This window comes from Nerophis ophidion, unplaced genomic scaffold (assembly GCF_033978795.1).
Source record: "Nerophis ophidion isolate RoL-2023_Sa unplaced genomic scaffold, RoL_Noph_v1.0 HiC_scaffold_171, whole genome shotgun sequence".
Lineage (NCBI taxonomy): Eukaryota > Metazoa > Chordata > Actinopteri > Syngnathiformes > Syngnathidae > Nerophis > Nerophis ophidion.
In genome coordinates, this window is record NW_026907093.1 from 56,574 (window position 1) to 80,707 (window position 24,134).

Consider the following 24,134-nt stretch of genomic DNA (forward strand, 5'->3'; position numbering starts at 1 on the left):
TTATTTTATATTAATATTTTCTACCGCTTGTCCCTTTGGGGTCAATTATATCCGTTATTTCGGAATAATTCCCGCCAATAGAGTGATGTTTGTGTACATTAAATTATTCTGATGTACATCGCATCTCATAACTGATACTACTCATTGTTTCCTGGATTAATTATTGTTATTTTCTTATTCAAAAGTGAAACCAACGATTCCGGAAACGCTGAAGTAAAAAGTTTGATGTATGTTGCTGTTAAAGTGAGACAACTTGAACAAGTTTGACTCGTTAAAAGTCTGAGCAACAAATGAAGATGCAAACTATTCACTGATTGATGTTGTTGAAAAGAGAAGAGCCTCAATAGAAATGAAAATAAATAAATGAGAGTATTTTGGATGAAATGAGCAAGTAGGAATGAGGTGTAGGGAACAACAATAAAAACACGTGGAAGGGTAAATTTAAATAATTCAGGCAGTAATATCGCTACAATTTCTAGCACTTTCACTCTTGTCATTGCAATAAATGTCGCACGGGGGCGCCACTGAACCCCATCATTAAAGCTTTGTTTGATATACTTTGAATTTATTTTTTAAAAAATAAGACACTCTTTTATATCACATTGTTATTCAAATAAATATTACAGGAAAGAAAAGCATGGTAACAGTAACGGCAGGCAATATTTTGCCTCTTCGTCCCCTCGGCTGTGACGTCATTCCCAGCTTCCGGCGTGAACGGAAGGCAGCGGAAGTGTGCCAACTGTCGTGAAAGCACATCGACGCAGAAAGCCGCAAGTAGGACTAATACGTCACTCTTATTATTTGTTCTCCAGTTTGAAATATTTACGGCCTATAAAATACATCTTTGATTCTTTAGTAAAGGATAAAGTGGTATTGATGCGCTAGAAGCACTGTGCCGCTTCTCGTGCTATCTTTGCTTGTTAGTTAGCTTAGCTGGCTAGTTAGCTTAGCTTGTTAGCTGCTAACAGAAGACACAGAAGTTATCAACACATCGCTAAGTAGAGATCAAGTGTGAGAGTAAAGTGTTGTGATTGTGTGAAAATGTGCGAAAGAAGGATAGCAAAGTATGAGGAGGAACTTTGTCCAACAAAAGAGGAGGACGAGCGACAACGTCAACTACTGGACGTTTATTATAAGAAACATCATCAAGTTGTGTTACACAGAACAGGTTTGTTTACTTTTTACTCTCACATCTTTACTAACTTTATATTTGATGAATAACACTATGCTTAATATATTGTGTATAAGAAGTTGTGTTGTCTTGTGAGGATGATGCATTCCGTCTGCTACTTGCAACGTGGTCTTGCAACCACGTGGTTGTCTGTGTTCTGTGGAATGTAACTACTAAAGATGAGTTACATATCCCAGTCCATTTGTACTACAAACTGTCAGTGGTGGAACAAGTCAGAGCCGGGCCGGGGGCATGACACAAATAATAAAGCTAATTCTACCATCATTTTACAACATACACATGCCAGAAAGGCATGTGTATCTTTAACCAGGTTTTAAAACGTTTCAAAACCATTTCTGCTGAAATTTGCATTTTCCCGACATGCATTTATTTTCCCACTTTCACCACAGCATCAACCCGTTCACAGGATGTAGAAAACATATCAAAGGGGATCTGTTTTTTTCTTTTAACTGTGCCTATTGTTCACAAACCTTATGTTAGACATTAACATGTTTTGTTTTTTATTTTTTATGAATTCTAAGTTCTAAAGAAACGTCAGCAAAATCTTAACTATCCTAGATTTATCAATGGAGTCAATGGGATCACCTCTATTCCGCTCACTAAGCCCCCTAAATAAGAATTAGTTGATCAATATAATATACCCAGAAGTCATTTTTTAATCGCTATCTCTAAAACATCCTGTAAAAATGCATATCCTTTGGAAATATGCCTTACAATAGCCACAAACTGGAGGATACATTTTTAATTAGGATACGATTTGAATAAATAATGTAAAGGTTGAATGGAAATTTCCAGGGTGTATCCCTTCTTCTGCCCACCTGTAAGTCCAAAAGGGAAAACAAAAGGGAAAAGCGGTAGAAAATGGATGGATGGATAGGAAAAAAGCACATCATCGACATGCCTCAAATGTTTCCTTTTTAAAGGGGAACCTTATCAGCAGACCCATGTAAGCGTCAATATATACTTTGATGTTGCAGAAAAAAGACCGTATATTTTTTTAACCGATTTCCGAACTCTAAATGGGTACATTTTGGCGAGTTAAACGCCTTTCAGTTTATCGCTTCAGGAGCGATGACGTCAGAATGTGACGTCACCTAGGTAATGAAGCCGCCATTTTCATTTTCTCAAACACATTACAAACACAGCGTCTCCGCTCTGTTATTTTCCGTTTTTTCATGCCTTGTCGGTGTGTTGTCGGAGGGTGTAACAACACTAACAGGGAGGGATTCAAGTTGCACCACTGGCCCAAAGATGCGAAAGTGGCAAGAAATCGGCCGCCAGACCCCCATTGAATGTGCCGCAGTGTCTGCACATTTTACCGGCGATGCTAAGGCAGACATGGCACAGAGATGTATGGATAACCTGCAGATGCATTTGCAACGATGAAGTCAACGAAATCACAAAGGTGAGTTTTGTTGATGTTGTTGACTTATGTGCTAATCAGACTTATTTGGTCGCATCGTGACTGCCAGCTAATCGATGTTAACATGCTATTTAAGCTAGCTGTATGTACAATTGAAACTATTTTTAAATCCAGCGTTTCCCTCCACCCACATTTAATGCCAAACAAACACTTACCAATCGACGGGTTTAAGTTGATCCAGTTTCACAAGATGCGAAACTTCCGATCGTTGGTCTGCACATTTTACCGGCGGTGCTAAGGCAAACATGGCCGAATAGCGTCAATAGTTATTCGCTCAATAGCTTCAGTTTGTTATTCAATTTAGTTTTCGCTATCTGCCTCCATACTCTATCCGTTTCAATACATGTGTAATCCGTGGAATCGCTTAAACCGTTGAAATCCGAGTCTGAATCCGAGCTAATGTCGCTATATCTTGCTGTGGTAACCGCCATGTTGTTTGTATTGGCAGCACTGGATGACCTCACAGGAAAATGGACAGTGGCTTCGAAGATAGCTAAAATAAGGCACTTTAAAGCTTTTTTTAAGGATATTCCGGGACGGGTAACATTTTGGAAAAAAAAACTTCAAAGAATAAAACAAGCCACTGGGGACTGATTTTTATTGGTTTTAAGCCTTTTGAAATTGTGATAATGTTCCCCTTTAAGGTCAAGACAAGTGTTGCCTTAAAGGAGGGCTCATATTTTAGGGCACCAAGGCAAGTTAGAAGGGCACCAAGGCAAATGTTATTTTCTTTCCAGTTTGTTGATTAAATGCAGAGTCGCTCACATTTATTTGTGCAATAAATCTTTGAACAATTTTGACCCGTACTTTGGGTCAAAGCATAATAATTGTGTAAATGCATCAATAAGTACATTATGCTTGTGTAAGGTGTTTTTTTTTTTTAACCTTTATTTTGTTAGCGCAGTCAGACCTATTATTCTGAAGGGGGAAGTGTGTTGCTGTTCTCAGAACGATGTGTGGAGGCGACACTTGCGACTGCTGTCCTGTTTCTACATTATTCCAACATTGATGATGTCGTTCACAACAACACAAGCAGATGAGATGTGTTGCAGGTGTATGGATTTTCCTTGCCAGTTTTAGCTTCGTAGCTTAGTCGCTATTCCAAATGACCGCCTAAAGGACGGGACAATTGTGTGTTTAAAGGATGAATGAGTGGTCCAGAACACATTTTCCATCCATCCATCTTCTTCTGCTTATCCGAGGTCGGGTCGTGGGGTCAGCAGCCTAAGCAGAGAAACCCAGACTTCCCTCTCCCCAGCCACTTCGTCCAGTTCCTCCCGGGGGATCTCGAGGCATTCCCAGGCCAGCCGGAAGACATAGTCTTCACTATGTGTCCTGGGTCTTCCCCGTGGCCCGAACCAACTCATCTGGCTCCTCTCCATGTGGAGGAGCAGCAGCTTTACTTTGAGTTCCTCCCGGATGACAGAGCTTCTCACCCTATCTCTAAGGGAGAGCCCCGCCACCCGGCGGAAGAAGCTCATTTCGGCAGCTTGTACCCGTGATCTTGTCCTTCGGTCATAACCCAAAGCTCATGACCATAGGTGAGGATGGGAACGTAGATTGAACAATAAATTGAGAGCTTTGCCTTCCGGCTCAGCTCCTTCTTCATCAAAACGGATCGATAAAGTGTCCGCATTACTGAAGACGCCGCACCGATCCGCCTGTTGATCTCACGATCCACTCTTCCCTCACTCGTGAACAAAACTCCGAGGTACTTGAACTCCTCCACTTGAAGCAAGATCTCCTCCCCAAGCCGGATATTGGCAATCCACCCATTTCCGGGTGAGAACCATGGACTCGGACTTGGAGGTGCTGATTTCCATCCCAGTCGCTTCACACTCTGCTGAAACTGATCCAGTGAGAGCTGAATATATTGGCCAGATGAACCCACCAGGACCACATTATCTGCAAAAAGCAGAGACTTAATCCTGCAGCCACCAAACCACATCCCCTCAACGCCCTGACTGCGCATAAAAATTCTATCCATAAAAGTTACGAACAGAATCGGTAACAAAGTGCAGCCTTGACGGAGTCCAAGCCTCACTGGAAAGGTGTCTGACTTACTGCCGGCGATGCGGACCAAGCTCTGGCACTGATCATACAAGGAGCGGACCGCCACAATAAGATCTGTGCCTTGTCCGAGTCCACAAAGCACATCTAGACTGGTTGGGCAAACTCCCATGTACCCTCAAGGACTCTGCTGAGAGTATAGCTGGTCCACAGTTCCACGACCGGGACGAAAACCACACTGTTCCTCCTGAATCCGAGGTTCGGCTATTTGTCGTAGCCTCCTCTCCAGTACACCGGAATAGACCTTACCGGCAAGGCATTATTTTCTCTAACAAATGTTGCTTTTTCTAAGAATGACAACATTTCTCTTATATTTGTGTCAATTTCCCTAATATTGTGCAGTGAACAGTAGATTTTGTTTTATTAGCCAATTCTGTGACTCCGTAAGTCATTGTTGAAATAATATGCTTTATTTTTTTTGTTGAGTTCAGTGATTATTGACTAGATTATTACTTTGGGAAGGTGAGAGAAGAAGAGTTGTGGTCTTGTGAGAATTGTCTGGTTTGTCCATCCTAGGCCACCGTAGGTCACGTGTGGTGCATCACCAGACCTGCTAATGTTAGCCAAGTTAGCTGCTCATGCGTGTTGGAGTGGAGACGGCTGAGGGGAGTCGTGTATGAAACAAGCTCAGCTTCCTCATGAAGGTGACGTGATGATGTCACATAAGGACTACACTCACAAAAGAATGGCAACGTTTGGGCCCCCGGACCAGCTTTATTTGTGCCATATTGAGGCAGCGCTTTTTTACGCTTTCAGACCAAACGAACAAAAGAAGGCCTTTTGTATGCAGTTCGAGAGCCGCAGCCGGAGAAAATAAACACACAGTGTATCCATGACTGCAAAGTTCATTGACCGTTTGTCTGATTGATTGACTAATGTTTTAATACCTCTGGACATTGACTTGAAATATTTCTGTCAATCACACAAACATGCTTGTGGGGGAGTTTTCTGTGTCTACGTACCTTCCACACATGCGTACACCCACCGGAGTGACATTTTTCCAAGTTGCACCATCCCCACATTTTTCAACCTATTCAAACCATTCCAGCATCAACTCATTCCACTCATCCTGGACATTCAAACTAACACTTTCTCAAGTTCCAAACGAAATTTCAATTTTCCTTTAAATTCAAACTCTTCACCATTTAAACCAGGGGTCTGAAACTCAATGTACATGGGGGCCACTGGATGCAGAAACTGGGTGAGGCTGGGCCGCAAGAAAAGATTTCTTAAAAAATGTAACATGCGCTTTTTAATGAATTCACTTTCTATGAATGGCTTTCCCGCCCTAGCAACATACTTGCCAATCCTCACCATTTTTCCGGGAGACTCCTGAATTTCAGTGCACCTCCCGACAATCTACCGGTGCAACCATTCTCCCCAATTTTTACCAATTTTCACCCGGCCGACATTATTAAGGGCTGCCGTGACTGCACTGCCTTTAACGTCCTCTACAACATTGGTTCTCAACATTTTTTCAGTGATGTACCCCCTGTGAACATTTTTCTAATTCAAGTACCCCCTAATCAGAGCCATGCATTTTTGGTTGAAAAAAAAGAGATAAAGAAGTAAAATACAGCACTATGTCATCAGTGTCTGATTTATTCAATTGTATAACAGTGCAAAATATTGCTCATTTGTAGTGGTCTTTCTTGAAATATTTGGAAAAAAAGATATAAACATAAATAAAAAAACTTGTTGAAAAGTAAACAAGTGATTTAATTATAAATCAAGATTTCTACACATAGAAGTAATCATCAACTTAAAGTGTCCTCTTTGGGGATTGTAATAGAGATCCATCTGGATTCATCAACTTACTTCTAAATATTTCTTCACAAAAAAAAACAAAAAAACTTTAACATCAATAGTTATGGAACATGTCCACAAAAAGTCTAGCTGTCAACACTGAATGTTGGATTTTTTAAATTATTTTTTCAGTTTATAAACTTACATTCATATTTCATTGAAGTATTATTCAACAAACATATTTATAAAGGATTTATGAATTGCTGTTTTTTTTTAGAATGTTTTTAATAAATCTCACTTGTCCCTTGGCATACCTTCAAGTACCTTTCAGGGGTTTGCGCACCCCCTAAAAGAGGACTACTGCTCCACTACATGTCATCGCGCACGCTTTTATATCACACAACCAACATGCCGGCTCCACAACATGTTGTATGAATCTTGTGCAGAACAACGTACGTGGCTGCAAGACGTACTTGTTCAACAGCCATACAGGTCACACTGAGGGTGGCTGTATAAACAACTTTAACACTGTTACAAATATGCGCCACACTGTGAACCGACACCAAACAAGAATGACAAACACATTTTGGGAAAATTTCCGCACACTAACACAAATGCAGCCCTAACTCTCCCGGGCTACAATATACAACACCTCAACCGACGCAAGTAGGGAGGGTAGGGGGTTGGTGGTAGCGGTGGTGTGTATATTGTAGCCCGGAAGAGTTGGGTCTGCATGGGATTCTGGGTAATTGTTCTGTTGTGTTTATGTTGTGTTATGATGCAGATGTTCTCCCGAAATGTGTTTGTCATTCTTGTTTGGTGTGGGTTCACAATCTGGCACATATTTGTAACAGTCTTAAAGTTTTTCTTACGGCCACCCTTAGTGTGACGTGTGTAGCTGTTGATCAAATATATCTTGCAATAACACACATAGATATTTCATGGCCAGATGCAACATACAACTAGGCTTGCACGCTGTCAGTTCATGATGTAGGGGGCGCTAAAGGCAGCACCCTTATGGCACTCCCTGAATATTTTTGATCTGGTACAAATCTACAGGGGCTTTGAGAAAATTGATGCCCTGAAATTCAGGGGTCTCCCGGGAAAATTGGGGATGTTGGCAAGTATGACTCTGTCAAGCGCCATTCATATTAAACTCGCGGGCCGCACCAACATTAAATTGTCATATCAAAGTGCGGGCCGCATAATAACGTCTCACGGGCCGCATGTTTGAGACCCCTGATTTAAACCATTTTAACATTCAAACTATTCTTACATTCACACTACATTCTGTCAGCAATTCAGTTCAATATCAGCATTGGAGCATTCACACGCAATTCCTTGAAAAATTGCCTCATCTACTTATTATTATTATTGTTATTATTATTATTAAATGTAGCTTACCATATTGCTGAAAAATGTAACTTTCCCTTGGAGATTAATAAAGTACAGTATTTCCTTGAATTGCCCCGCCGGGGCGCTAATTAATTTAAAACCTCTTCTCACTCCGGCATTTACCAAAGGGATGTGGTAAAGGCAAGCATGCGGTAATTATTATAAAACCTCTTCTCACTCCAGCACTTACCAAAGACATGCGGTAAAATTAGTCCTGCGCTTAAAAATTTGAGTGTGATGTAAGGATACCATCATGAAAAGCACATTTAATTTAAAAAACACGTTATTATGGTCTTACCTTTACTTATAAATGAAGTCCATGCACAGCTCCTTCTGATCAAAAGCATCGATAACTTGTTTATAGAAGTCTTCCTTATCTTTCTTCAGGTTCAAAGTCTCTCTGTCTCGATGGAGATCTTCCTTTATCACCTCCTGCTTCGATTGAAAGTCCAGTTTTGAAAATTGTTTTATTTTAGATATATGTAATCCTCCATGTTAAAAGTGCAAGCAAGAGAAACAAATAAACACACGCTGCTCACTCTTGCTGCTTGTTGTCACTTCTTCTTCAGCCGAGTAGTCGCAAGAAGGATCACTAGCGCCCTCTACCACCAAGAGGCGGGAGTCATTTAATGACTCATATTTGACACACGCAGCTACGGTATATTAATAAAACATAGCTGCTTACTGTTCTTTTTAGCATCTTCAACAGCTTGGACCTTAAATCCTACTGAATAGCGCTTAATCTTTTTCCCTTGATGCGATTTCAAATTATTGAAATCAGTGTCCTCCATTTTGAAAATGATGACAGGTGAAGTGTCACTCGTGACGTGACTAGTGTGACCCGGCGGAAATTCTAGGCATATGCTAATTATTTAGCGAAACGAGTTTGACTCGGGGTTCATCCTGAGCCGGCGGTAATGCTAAGCACGCGCTAATTAGTTTGCAAAACGAGTTAGACCCAGCAGTAATTCTAGGCAGGCGCATACTATATACCCGGCGGCAATTCAAGGAAATACGGTCTGTCTGATACTGATTTTGATTGAATGTGTGGACTGCATGAATGATGCCTTTTCAATTCTCACTCTAACCCAATTTGAGTGTCTAGAAACGCACTAAATTAATATAATCCATTATTACTATCATTCATAAGGTAAACAAGTTATCTTTTGAAGGTGTAGTCAGTAATCTGATTACTTCTTCCCAGTTTAACTGTGGTGACACTATCTAAATGAAAGCAAAACAGATGTCATCTTTCTTGGCCAACATGTTGACTGTGCTCATGCTTCTTTTATAACAGACATGTCTCTAAAGAGAATGTGAAAATGACTAATTATTGTCCACCAGCAGGGGGAGCTCATCACTAGTACTACTGTGTGGAGGCTGGCATGTGGTACATTATTTCCTGTGTGTGTATGACTTATTCAGAGGGAGAACAGCACACTTTCACGTATGGTGTCTACCATTAAGGATTGCAGGAATGACTTTTAGGAAGTTTTTATATGAATAAGATGGATTGGATGTTGGCCTGGGAAGACATTCCCCTGAAGGTCTTCTTCATGTGTCAGCTGGAAGTACCCTGACTGCTGTGAGGGGAAACTGATGAGATTGTGAGATCATATGTTGGTGCAGGACATTGTCTCATGTGACTGAGCAAAACTGGACTTTTCTGAAGAATGTTTGTTTTCTCCTGTCCCGCAGACCTCGATGAAGAACATCTTCCTCGTGAGCAGGAGGTGGAACCACAGTACCCCCACATACACAAGGAAGAAGGGGTACCACATTCCCAACACATCAAAGAGGGAGGAGAGGAGCCACAGCCCCCCCACATTAAAGAGGAAGACGAGAAGCCACAGACCCATAATGTTAAACTGACCCTTCACATTAAAGGGCAAGCGGAGGACCCACTGAACTTACACATCAAAAAGGAAGAGGAGGACTCACTGACCCCCAACTTTAAAGAGGAAGAGGAGGACCAAGAGCCGCCGCAGATTAAAGAGGAAGAGGAGGAAAAGGGCATCAGTCAGCCTAAATGGTTGGAGGAGTTCCCAGTGACTGGTGTCCCTGTGAAGAGTGAAGATGATGAGGTGAAAGGTGAAAGTGAGGAGAGGGGAGGGGGGGAGCCTCCAAGCAGCAGCTCAACACAACACATGACAACAGAAGCTGATGGAGACCACTGTGGAGGATCACAAGCAGACAAGCTCTTAGCTCCACTATCAGATAGTGAGGACACAACGTCACACTCTCCTGACACTGATGATGAAGACTCTAAAGATGATAAGACATGTCACACTGACAACACTCACTTCAAATGTTCTCTCTGTCACAAAACCTTTAAATACCATAGTTCTCTGAAATTACACATAAGATCACACACTGGAGAAAAACCTTTTTTTTGTTCACTCTGTAGTAAAGGTTTTACACAACGTCAGAATTTGAAAGTACACATGAGAACACACACTGGTGAAAAAACTTTTTCCTGTACAATCTGTAGTGAAGGTTTTGTAGAAAGTCGCAATTTGAAAAAACACATGAGGACACACACTGGAGAAAGACCTTTTGTTTGTTCAACCTGTGGTAAAGGTTTGGCAGACAGTAACAATTTGAAAAGACACATGAGAACACACACTGGTGAAAAGCCTTTTTCCTGTTCAACCTGTGGTAAAGGTTTTACACAAAGTCAACATTTGAAAAGACACATGAGGACACACACCGGTGAAAAACCTTTTTCTTGTTCAATCTGTGGTAAAGGTTTTACACAAAGTAGTAGTTTGAAAACACACATGAGAACACACACTGGTGAAAAATCGCATTCCTGTTGAATCTGCAACAGAAGCTTTTGTTGACGATCAAAGCTTGTAGCACACATGAGAAGACACCCAGGAGAGAAAGTGTTGAGTTGCAGTGTGTGTGGTGAAAGATTGTCTTCTAAGTAGCAGTGTAAGAAACACAAGTGTGCTGGTGAGAACAGCAGCAGCAAATGAAACTGCAGGATTTGAAATAAACTCTCAAGACTTTCATTTTGACTTTCTAACAACTTCAGCACATATAACATGTGTGACATTGTTGTTTGTCTAACAATCTGTTTAATACATTTCTACATTTATAGATTAGATATTTTATATTACTGCTTTTTTCAGTCAAGTAAATGCATTAATATGCAACATTGTGTACTTATATTAAAAAATGGACGGAACAATTTGAGTAAAAAGGTGAGAGTAAACAATAAAAGACATATTTTACATGCAATAAACATTTTGTGCACACACACACACATATATATATATATATATTTATATATATATATATATATATATATATATACAGTGAAGATAATAAGTATTTGAACACCCTGCTATTTTGCTAGTTCTCCCACTTAGAAATCATTGAGGGGTCTGAAAATTTCACAGTAGGTGCATGTCCACTGTATGACAGATAACCTAAAAAGAAAATTCCAGAAATCAAAACCTATGATTTTTGAACAATTTATTCGTGTGATACAGCTGAAAATAAGTATTTGAACACCAACATTAATATTTGGTAGAGTAGCCTTTGTTTGCAATTACAGAGGTCAAACATTTCCTGTAGTTCTTCAGCAGGTTTGTACAGACTGCAGGAGGGATTTTGGCCCACTCCTCCACTCAGGTCTTCTCTAGATCAGTCAGGTTTCTGGGTTGTCGCTGAGTAACACAGACTTTCAGCTCCCTCCAAAGATTTTTAATTGGATTTAGGTCTGGAGACTGGCTAGGACACCCCGGAACCTTGATATGGTTCTTAATGAGCCACTTCTTTGTTTTCCTGGCTGTGTGCTTTGAGTAATTGTCATGTTGGAAGATCCAGCCACGACTCATCTTCAATGATCTGACTGAGGGAAGGAGATTTTTGGCCAAAATCTCACAATACATGGCTGCAGTCATCCTCTCCTTAATACAGTACAGTCGTCCTGTTCCATGAGCAGAAAAACACCCCCAAAGCATGATGCTACCACCCCCAGGCTTCACAGTAGGGATGGTGATCTTGGGATGGTACGCATCATTCTTCTTCCTCCAAACACACATAGTGGAATTATGACCAAAAAGGTCAATTTGGGTCTCATCTGTCCACAAAACTTTCTCCCATTAATCCTCTGGATCATCCAAATGGTCATCGGCAAACTTAAGACGGGCCTTAACATGTTCTGGTTTAAGCAGGGGAACCTTCCGTGCCATGCATGATTTCAAACCATGATGTCTTAGTGTATTACCAACAGTGACCATGGAAACAGTGGTCCCAGCTCTTTTCAGGTCATTGACCAAGTCCTGCCGTGTAGTCCTGGGCTGATTCCTCACCTTTCTTAGCATCATTGAGACCCCACCAGGTGATATCTTGCACGGGGCTCCACTCTGATTGAGATTGAGCGTCATGTTTAGCTTCTTCCATTTTCTAATGATTGCTCCAACAGTGGACCTTTTATCACCAAGCTACTTGGCAATTTCTCCAGAGCCCTTTCCATCTTTGTGGAGTTGTACACTATTGTGTCTGGTGTCTTTGGACAGCTCTTTGCTCTTAGCCATGCTGAATGTGTGGGTCTTTCTGATCGTATGGGGTGGACAGGTGTCTTTATGCAGCTAACGACATCACACAGGTGCATCTGATTCAGGATAATACAGTGGAGTGGAGGAGGACTTTTAAAGGCGGACTAACATGTCTTTGAGGGTCAGAATTTTAGCTGATAGACAGGTGTTCAAATACTTATTTTCAGCTGTAATACACAAATAAATTGTTAAAAAATCATAGATTGTGATTTCTGGATTTTTCTTTTTAGGTTATCTCTCATACAGTGGACATACACCTACTGTCAACATTTTAGACCCCTCAATGATTTCTAAGTGGAGGAACTTGCAAAATAGCAGGGTGTTCAAATACTTATTTTCTTGACTGTATGTTCTGGTTCACATCTGAAACATCTTCTGGACCACTTCAGGAAGCATATTATTATTTACTTTATACATCATTTGAACAGTTGTCTTTTATTCACTTTTAAAATGTGTGATTTTGTGAATCATTTGATGGGTCTCTATAATGTATTTTGTTAATTATCGTTATTACTCTGAATCATGATGGTTGTGTTGTGATTATTTTATATGTATGTCCCCAGGCCTTTATGCAGTATAAAAGTGAGAGAAAACAGCATATGTTTTTTTGTGGAAAGATGGCTTTGTTTTAAAAATCTTACATTTGTGGATACATCAAATAAATCCAGTATTGTGTTTAAAAATGTGTTTTTTGTTTTTTCTCTTTTTTAACATCCCCAAAACAACATCAATATCAGTCAAAGTTTGGAGTGTCAGGCAAAAGCCAATATTGTACATCATCCCACAGAGATTTACTTTGCATACATTCTTAAAATGAACTGTTTATTGTGTTTCCCTATCACAGAACGAACAAGTGTTGTATCCAATTGCAAAACAACATCTTAAAAATTAAATGAAGTTATGAGTATTGTTTTGTTCCAGAGAAAATACAGTAAAGAATTCATAGTAAATAGTTGAAAAAATGACATACTGTAATTCAAATATTTTGAATGAAAGCCTTCTTAATTTTTGTAATTATTTTTATTTGCAGGTCGTACTTAATGAAATCTTCAAATAATAAAACACTTTTATCAGTCAATAATTGCATCAGTGACCAAATACCTTTTTCAAACCATTGCTGTTCAAAGATGGATTTGTTTCTCATTTTAATATAAGAACAATTCCATAGTGGAGTATTGTGTGTGATGAAGTTGTGTTTGTAAATTAGTTTCCAGTACAACAACACTTGCTGGTAGGGATGGGTACTGTTCACTTCTAATTCCATGTTTTATGTGTTATATATGTCAATATATTGTGTGTTTGTATTTTGCCAACATGGTAGAATCACATGATAGGCAGGTTGTATCATCTTTTTCTGTCACCTTGAGGAAATGGCATAAAGAGGAAGATGACAATATAATGTCACTTGGACAATGATGTACAGAACAGAGGAGATTTAGTTCATTTTTATTTTTGCTTTTAGGTGATTCTTTTTTTAATTATTATTTCACAAAACCTCTCCATTATCCAGCGATGGATTTCTGGTAGCTGCTTAAAAAGAGATGGAAGGAGATAGTGAGCTGATGTATGAGGAAGGTATGGACATGGATAGGACTAGAGGGGAGAGAGGAAAGAAGGGGAGAGGAGGCCATGAAGGAAAGTAGAGCGCTAAGAGAGTAGAAAGGAGGAAACAGATTATGTAGATAATTGCAAGATTATATATACATTGAAGTCAGATCAAGACATGAAAGATATTAATTTGATGACACTGGTTAAGAGATGAAAGAAGGACATTGGAGAGGTGGAGATGGCCAAAGTGCTAAAGGACGGAAGTAGTTTGATTAAATGTAAAAATGGAGAGTAAAAGTACAAAGCAATGCGATTGCAAAAGCTGTGCAATAAGATACTAAAGAAAATAATGGAAGTGGGAGAATGAAAGGGGGCAAGAGGAGTGGTGACAGGAATCCCAAGAGGAGAACATTTAGAAGATTAATAAATAAAAAGGGGGAACTGTCACAATGATGAAGACATTGATGGCATCTGGAAATAGGGCAAAGACGGAGAGTGAATTTGTGCTAGTGCAGTCTGTCCAGGAAGTCCTCCCAGAGAGAATCATGATAGGGTTTTTAAGTTTTTACGTTTGAACTTACGTGCCACCCCCAGTACCTTGTTTCAAGTGCCAACACTCTGGGCACATAGTAGTGTGTGTCATGCCAAGATGAGATGTGGACGGTGTGGAGGGGAGCATGAATATGGACAATGTGGAAGTCATGAACAGATGAAGTGTTGTAACTGTGGGGGAATCACACAGCAGCTTATGTGGGCTGTGTCATTAGGAAACTGAAGTACAGCAAATGAGAGGAGCGTATGTAATAAACTGTACAGGATATATGAAGAGGAAAATGAGCAGCTGAGTGGAAAGAAGCTGTAATAATTCCAATATGCAAACCAGGAAAAGACCCGAAAGTGGCAGGTAATTATAGGCCGATAGCTTGTATAAAATAAAATATTATAGAGTAGGGTTCAATCTCGGTCCACACTCCATATCAGAAGGTGGCACTCTTAAAGCAGAAAAGAAGAAGAAGCAGAGCAGTACTGCCTTGTAACGTCAAGTGTGCTAACTGTCGTGAAAGCACATCGACGCAGAAAGACGTGAGCAGGACGCTAATAAGTCACTATTATTATTTGTTCTCCCGTTTGAAATATTTATGGCCTATAAAATACATATTTGATTCTTTAGTAGAGGATAAAGTCGTCTGGATGCGCTAGAAGCACTGTGCCGCTTCTCGTGCTATCTTTGCTTGTTAGTTAGCTTAGCTCGCTAGTTAATAAAACTCTATAGAGAAAATATAGAAGAGGTACAAGTATTTCAATAAAATATTATAGAGTAGGGTTCCATCTCGGTCCACACTCCATATCAGAAGGTGGCGCTATTAAAGCAGAAAAGAAGAAGAAGCAGAGCAGTCCTGCCTTGTAACGTCAAGTGTGCTAACTGTCGTGAAAGCACAACGACGCAGAAAGACGTGAGCAGGACGCTAATAAGTCAGTCTTACAATTTATTTTCCAGTTTTAAATATTTATGTCATATAAAATACATCTTTGATTCTTTATTCAAGAATATATTTGTCTCGATGCGCTCGAAGCACTGTGCCGCGTCTTGTGCTAACTTTGCTTGTTAGTTAGCTTAGCAAGCTAGTTAGCTTAGCTTGTTAGCTGCTAACAGAAGACACAGAAGTTATCAACACATCGCTAAGTAGAGATCAAGTGTGAGAGTAAAGTGTTGTGATTGTGTGAAAATGTCTACATTACAAATGTTGAGAGCGTTGGTGGATCAGCGACTAACTGCTGCTGTTGAAGAAATATTTGTAGTGTTGGAAAGAACGATAGCAGAATACCAGGCGGAACTTTCTAGAACAAAAGAGGAGAACAATCAACTACTGGACGCTCTTTTCAAGAAACATCAAGTTGTGTTACACAAAACAGGTTTGTTTACTTATTGCTTTCAAATGTTTACTCATTTGATATTTGACTAATAAGAAGAAAATGATATTTGGAATATTTAATAGATGGCGGAGTAGAGCAAGTTGAAAACTGAAGCTCCCCTGTGCATGCTCTAAAAAAACTCTAAGCTACTTGGATTTCTGCCATAACTTTTTTTTTTCTTTTATGAACACCACTTTCCTCATTTTTCGCACACATGCTACAAATTTCAATGAAAAAGGCAACAATGGAATCAGGATCGTCCTCGTCTCAAACATCCGTCGTCACTGAGGCCTACCTTGAGACTCTACTCAGGAAATGTTTCAATGAGGCTGAGGTTAGATCCCAAAAGCGATTCCAGCGATTGGAGGATCAACTTGGGTCAATTCAAGATACTTCATCCAAGCACGCTGCCGACATAGAAACTGTCCGCAATGAAGTGTCTTCTATTGAAACACCAGTCCATAGCAATGAGGACACTATGCTCAAGTTCACCAGAAGGCTCACACACATTGAGAAAAAAATGACAGATCTGGAGGACAGAAGCATTAGAATAATTGACATGAAGGAAGGCGAAGAAGGAAATAACACGCTGTCTTACCTGCCCGCCAACATCCCCAAGTGGTTCCCTGCCTTGGCTGCTCGTCCTCCGGAGCTCATGAGGGCCCATCGCTCCAATCTGCCCGTCCCAGGACCATGATTGTCAGGTGTCTACGGTACATGGATAAGGACCGCATCCTCAACCAGGCTAGAAAAACATCCTCTTCAGCTCTCTAGGGAACTCTGTTGGCTTTGCCCCGGACTACAGTGACTACAGTGACTACAGTGACTACAGTGACTACAGTGACTACAGTGATTACAGTGACTACAGTGACTACAGTGACTACAATGACTACAGTGACTACAGTGACTACAGTGACTACAGTGACTACAGTGACTACAGTGACCACAGTGACTACAGTGACTACAGTGACTACAGTGACTACAGTGACTACAGTGACTACAGTGACTACAGTGACCACAGTGACTACAGTGACTACAGTGACTACAGTGACTACAGTGACTACAGTGACCACAGTGACCACAGTGACTACAGTGACTACAGTGACTACAGTGACTACAGTGACTACAGTGACCACAGTGACTACAGTGACTACAGTGACTACAGTGACTACAGTGATTACAGTGACTACAGTGACCACAGTGACTACAGTGACTACAGTGACTACAGTGACCACAGTGACCACAGTGACTACAGTGACTACAGTGACTACAATGATTACAGTGACTACAGTGACTACAGTGACTACAGTGACTACAGTGACCACAGTGACTACAGGGACTACAGTGACTACAGTGACTACAGTGACTACAGTGACGCGACGGCCAAGCTGAGACGACCCTGCTCTCCACGATGTACAGTGCTCGAAAAGCTGTCTTTGAAGCCTTTCTCATCTATTGAGCAACTATCAAACTCTCCAAAGGCTCCCAACAACACTTTTTTGACAATCCAGCAGATTGGGGAATTAGTTAGGAAACTATTTTTGCATTTTGAAGTTGTTCTCACACCCTCTTCCTTTTTTCATGTTCCTGAAATAACTCGATATGTATAGTTCTGATAGTGAATTCCCCTCTGAAATAGAGGAGAATGAAGATTTGATGAACTCCCAAAATTTGGAATCAATCCATTTTTCTGACCACATCAACTGCAAATCACAAAGATTAATGACAGGAATGGATCCAGATAGAAATGCTCCTCAAAACACCATCAATGATTGTTTATATTATACTGATGTCACATTTGATAAAACATTTATGCAAGATGATAACATATCTCTAGTACATTTTAATAGCAGGAGTCTTTACTCTCATTTTGATGATATCCAGGACTACTTGAGTCAATTCAAATCTCCATTTAATATTATAGGTATTTCAGAGACATGGATGAATGAGAAGACATGTAATGAGTTTGAATTAAATGGGTATGAAATGTTTTGCACCAACCGTAAAAGTAAGAGAGGAGGAGGTGTGGCTCTGTATGTGGACAAAAATATCAACTGTAGTATTGTAAATGATATGTGTTTAGCTGTTGAGGAACTCTTTGAATGCGTCACTGTGGAATTATCATTTTCAAATAGGAAACACATTATTGTAAGCTGCGTTTATAGAACACCAGAATCCGACTTGAAAATATTTAATGAATGGATGGAAAAATTATTAAAAAGGAACAAAAAATATATAGTATGCGGTGACTTAAATATCAACCTTTTGAATCCTAATAAACACAAACACAGCGCAGAATTTATTGACAGCATGTTCTGCATGGGCTTATTCCCACTGATTACACCAGCCACAGGAATCCCAACACACAGCACCACACTTATTGACAACATATTCTGTAACATTGTGGATCAGACTGTAACTGGAGGCTTGTTAGTGAGTGACCTCAGTCATCATTTACCAGTGTTCATGGTGTACAATAATAACTGCAAAACATCCAAACCTGGAATTAGTGAATACTATCGAAGAGCCACAACTGAACGATCATTACCAGCACTTAAAAATGATTTAGCGAAACACAACTTGGATTCTGTTTTCCAAACGTCAGATATAAATGCAGCTTGTAATTTATTTCATGACATTTTTTTCTGACTTTATGATACACTCTGCCCCATCAAAAAATGCACTATAACTAACTCCAAAAAAACTCCATGGATAACCAAAGGGCTTGCGAACGCTTGCAAAAAGAACAATTATTTATTTAGGACTTTTTTTAGGCATCAAACCATAGAAACTGAACAAAAGTACAAATCACATACAAATAAATTAACCAGCATATTAAGAGCAAGCAGGAAAGAATACACCAGCAAACTATTAATCCAAAAGAAAAATGATATAAAGGGAATTTGGAAGGTTTTATATACAATTATTGGGCATAGTTCAAACAGTCCTTGTTATCCCGAGTTTTTTGTTGAAAACGACCAAATCATAAGTGACAAAAAGATGATTGCTGACGGCTTCAATATGTTTTTTGTTAATATTGGGCCTAAGCTGGCAAAAAAAATCCTAATTAATGATGAACAGCCCATGGAATTTATTGAAAAAAATCCATATTCGATGTTCCTTACTCCGACTGTCGAAAAGGAAGTCTTGGAGGTTATTCAGAAAAACAAGAACAAAACATCACGTGACATCTATGACCTCGACATGAGGACGGTCTGGAACGTAGCAGAAGAAATCATCAAACCATTCACACACATCTGCAATTTATCTTTTCGACTTGGACAATTTCCTTCACAAATGAAACTCTGAAAAGTCATCCCCATCTTCAAATCTGGAGACAAACACCACTTCACAAATTACTGGCACATCTCCCTTCTGCCACAGTTATCAAACATATTGGAAAAATTATTCGATAATAGACTTCGTGGCTTCATTGAAAAGCACAAATTATTATCCGATTGTCAATATGGGTTGCGACCAAATAGCTCAACTTCATTAGCGCTAATTGACTTAATAGAGTACATTACTAATGGCATGGAGAAGAACAAATTTGTTATAGGAATTTTTATTGACCTGCAAAAGGCTTTCGATACCATTGACCACCAGATTTTGGTAAATAAACTGGAAAACTACGACATAAGGGGATTGGCAGGGAAATGGCTGGAGAGCTACTTAAATGAGAGACAGCAGATTGTTCAGATGGACCAACATCAATCTACACTCATGAACATAACTGTGGAGTCCCCCAGGGGTCCATACTGGGACCCACACTATTCATTATATATATCAACAAAATATGTCAAGTATCAACACTGCTGGAGTTCATCCTCTTTGCTGACGATACAACAATTACATGTGCAGGTGACCACGTGAAGCAACTTCTGACTTCTGTAACTGAGGAGATGATGAAGCTAAAAACTTGGTTTAATACAAACAAATTGTCTCTGAATTTAAAGAAGACCAAAATAATGCTCTTTAGCAATTGCAAAAGTAATATACCAATTAGGATTGTTATTGATGATACACCAATAGAATATGTTCAACAAAATTCTTTCTTAGGAGTAATAATAGATGAAAATATCTCATGGAAGCCTCATATAAGTTACCTGAGGGCAAAAGTTGCTAAATGTGTTGGAATGATGAGGAGATCATGTCATTTATTGAACACCAATGCTCTGCTGTTATTGTTTCATTCATTTATTATGTCATATTTAAACTATTGTGTTGGAGTCTGGGGAAATTGTTATAAATCACATCTACAACCTTTAGTCACTCTGCAGAAAAAGGCCATCAGGATTGTGTCCAATGTTCACTACAGACATCAATCAAATCCACTATTTATGGACTTAAACTGAACCATGTGATCAACATTAAAACTGCTCAAATGATGTTTAGGGCATCCCAAAACTCTCTACCATCCAATATACAGAACCAATTCCATGATGGAGATGATCACCATAGTAACAGTTTAAGAGGAAACAACAAATTATATTTGCCTAAATGTAGAACCACTTTCAAATCAATGTGCATTTCAGTGTGTGGAGTCACTCTGTGGAACAACTTAGGGGACAACTTAAAAATGTGTTCTAGCATGATTCAATTTAAAACACTGTTTCAAAAAGAAGTACTCAAGAAGTACGAGGAGGAAAGAGAGTGATGACCTCAGCACAGAGCCATGGGAGAGAGGTGTATGGTCAGAGAGTGTGTGTGTGTGTGTGTGTGTGTGTGTGCGTGTGTGCGTGCGCGTGTGTTTTGTCTTGTCTTGTCTTGTCTCATAGTAACAGTGGTACTATCATATTGTGTGTGAGCGCTTTGAGTATCTAATAATAGAAAAGTGCGATGTAAATCTAATCCATTATTATTATTATTATTATTAGTGTACAGGAGTTGTTCTTGTTTTTTTTAAATTATTATTATTATTTTATTTTCTTGTATTATATTGTTTATGATAGGCGCCAGCGCCCCCCGCAACCCCAAAAAAGGGAATAAGTGGTAGAAAATAGATGGATGGATGTTAAATGTGGAATGAGTGAGAGGGGTTGGACTATTATAAGCATCTGCTTCATCCAACCCCTTTTCAAGCCTTGCATAAATATCTCTGCCAAAGTGTAAAAAAAAAAAAAACTGTGTTTAGTTGTACTGTGCTGGTTTGAAATAAATATTTCAATTCAATTCAAATATTTAATTTATATGCTAAATATGTATTTAATATTTATACACTAAACAAGTTTTTAATATTCATATATTAAACAGTTGTTTAATTAATACTTATACACTAAACATGTAAAGGAGGAATTGGAAGTCTGGGACACTAAATAAGGCACACTTGGAAGTAATGAAGTTCTTTGTGTGTGCAGTTGCAGCAGAAGTCCACAGGAGGGCGCATGTTCCCTCTTCATAAGTCTGGTCTCTCTCTCTCTCTCTCTCTCTATATATATATATATATATATATATATATATATATATATACATATATTAATTTACCGGTCGATCTACGTTCCCATCCTCACCAATGGTCATGAGCTTTGGGTCATGACCAAAAGGATAAGATCACGGGTACAAGCGGCACAAATGAGTTTCCTCCGCCTGGGTGGTGGGTCTCTCCCTTAGAGATAGGGTGAGAAGCTCTGCCATCCGGGAGGAACTCAAAGTAAAGCCGCTGCTCCTCCACATGGAGAGGAGCCAGATGAGGTGGTTCGGGCATCTGGTCAGGATGCCACCCGAACGCCTCCCTAGGGAGGTGTTTAGGGCACGTCCAACCGGTAGGAGGCCACGGGGAAGACCCAGGACACGTTGGGAAGACTATGTCTCCCGGCTGGCCTGGGAACGCCTCGGGATCCCCCGGGAAGAGCTAGACGAAGTGGCTGGGAAGTCTGGGCTTCCCTGCTTAGGTTGCTGCCCCTGCGACCCGACCTCGGATAAGTGGAAGATGATGGATGGATGGATATATATATATATATATCCATCCATCCATCCATCCATTTTCTACCGCTTTCTCCCTTCCGGGGTCGCGGGGGGCGCTGGCGCCTATCTCAGCTACAATCGGGCGGAAGGCGGGGTACACCCTGGACAAGTCGCCACCTCATCGCAGGGCCAACACAGACAGACAGACAACATTCACACTCACATTCACACACTAGGGACCATTTAGTGTTGCCAATCAACCTATCCCCAGGTGCATGTCTTTGGAAGTGGGAGGAAGCCGGAGTACCCGGAGGGAACCCACGCATTCACGGGGAGAACATGCAAACTCCACACAGAAAGATCCCGAGCCTGGATTTGAACCCAGGACTGCAGGACCTTCGTATTGTGAGGCAGACGCACTAACCCCTCTGCCACCGTGAAGCCCTTATATATATATATATATATATATATATATATATATATATATATTTAATTTATACACTAACATGTATTTAATATTTATACACTAAACAAGTTTTTAATATTCATATATTAAACCAGGGGTCCCAAACATGCGGCCCGCGGGCCAATTACAGCCCGCGAGACGTTATTTTGCGGCTGCCCCTGCGACCCGACCTCGGATAAGCGGAAGATGATGGATGGATGGATGGACGGATATATATATACATATATATATATATATATATATATATATATATATATATATATATATATATATATATATATATATATATATATATATATACATATATATATATATATATATATTGTGGCAGGGGGCGTGGTCAGCGCGTTCCCTGCGGACGGGGTGTGTGCAGAAATCGGTCATGAAGCAGCTGACAGGTGAGTGGATAATCTCAGCTGGAACGAGTTATCTAATCACCTGTTCCTTTATTAGCAGCGCGGGAGACCGTGATCGGGAGGACAGACGACACAAAGGGGAGTGTGCTGAAAAGCCAGAACACAGAAGGACTCGAAAAGAGACTTGCAAGAGGGGCTGCAAAGCCTAATTGATTTGTGTAAATATTGAAAGTTGTAAAAACCACTGAGTGAAGTGTGCGGAAGTCACTGATCCAGAAGACGCAGGTACGAAACCTGCTACAATATATATATATATATATATATATATATATATATATATATATATATATATATATATATATATATATATATATATATATATATATATATATATACCAAAATAACGTCTCGCGGGCCAATTGCGGCCCGCGAGACGTTATTTTGCGGCCCGCACTTGGATGTGAAAATTTAATGTATATGCGGCCCGCGAGTTTAATATGAACGGAACTTGACAGCGTCATACTTCCCAACGTTGCCAATTTTCACGGGAGTCCCCTTAATAACAGGGTACAGGATAGAGCTATTTGGACCAAAAAAGCGACGATTTCCCCATTAATTTGAGCGAGGATGAAAGATTCTAGAAAAAAAAAAAAAAGGCGACGGCTCCAGGCGGCGTTTCAGATGTAATTAGACACATTTACTAGGAAAATTCTGGAAGATCCCTTATCTGCTTATTGTTTGAATAGTGTTTTAGTGAGCTTGTAAAGACATACGTGAAAGTCGGGTGGCTGCGGTGAACGCCAGTGTCTCTCAGAGAAGCCGATGGAGGAGCCAAGATCACAGCTGCCTTTTTGAGCTGCAGGAGGAGGTCCCGTAATCCACTGAAGCATCCGGTAAGAGTCGACTTAATATCACAATTTTCCCATCCAAAAACTTGCTGGTTGACGTAGAGAAACATGTTCGCTTGACCGCTCTGTGTTAAAGCTTCACAACAAACAAAGAAACACCGGCTGTGTTTCGGTGCTAAAGGCAGCTGCAATCCACTGCTTTCCACCAACAGCATTCTTATTTATAGTCTCCATTATTAATTGAACAAATTGCAAAATATTCAGCAACACAGATGTACAAAATACTGTGTAATTATGCGATGAAAAGAGATGACTTTTAGCCGTGTGTGGTGCTGGGCTAATATGTCCGCTACAACCCGAGACGTCACAAACACGCGTCATCATTCACGTCATCATTCCGCGACTTTTACAACAAGAAACTCCGCGGGAAATTTAAAATTGCAATTTAGTAAACTAAACCGTCCATATTGGCATGTGTTGCAATGTTAATATTTCATCTTTGATATGTAAACTATCAGACTGCGTTGTCGGTAGTAGTGGCTTTCAGTAGGCCTTTAATAAATCGGAAACTGATGACATAGTGCTGTATTATGCTTTTTTATCTCTTTTTTTCCAACCAAAAACTGCTTTGCTCTGATTAGAAGGGTACTTAAATTAAAAACATGTTCACAGGGGGTACATCACTGAAAAAACGTTGAGAA

General features: G+C 40.0%; 1 protein-coding gene across 1 annotated transcript; it reads left to right on the forward strand.

Moving 5' to 3' along the window:
• Positions 1-714: 714 nt before the first annotated feature.
• LOC133547748 (zinc finger protein 33B-like) lies at positions 715-13,080 on the forward strand. The gene is made up of 2 exons (XM_061893299.1): positions 715-1,168; positions 9,525-13,080. The coding sequence occupies exons 1-2, from the start codon at positions 1,042-1,044 to the stop codon at positions 10,643-10,645; spliced, it is 1,248 nt and encodes a 415-aa protein (XP_061749283.1). The 5' UTR covers positions 715-1,041; the 3' UTR covers positions 10,646-13,080.
• Positions 13,081-24,134: the final 11,054 nt, after the last annotated feature.

Coding starts and splice junctions, on each gene's coding strand:
- LOC133547748 (XM_061893299.1), top strand. CDS start 1,042: ATGTGCGAAAGAAGGATAGCAAAGTATGAGGAGGAACTTTGTCCAACA. Junction 1,169..9,524: donor AGTTGTGTTACACAGAACAG/GTTTGTTTACTT, acceptor CCTGTCCCGCAG/ACCTCGATGAAGAACATCTT.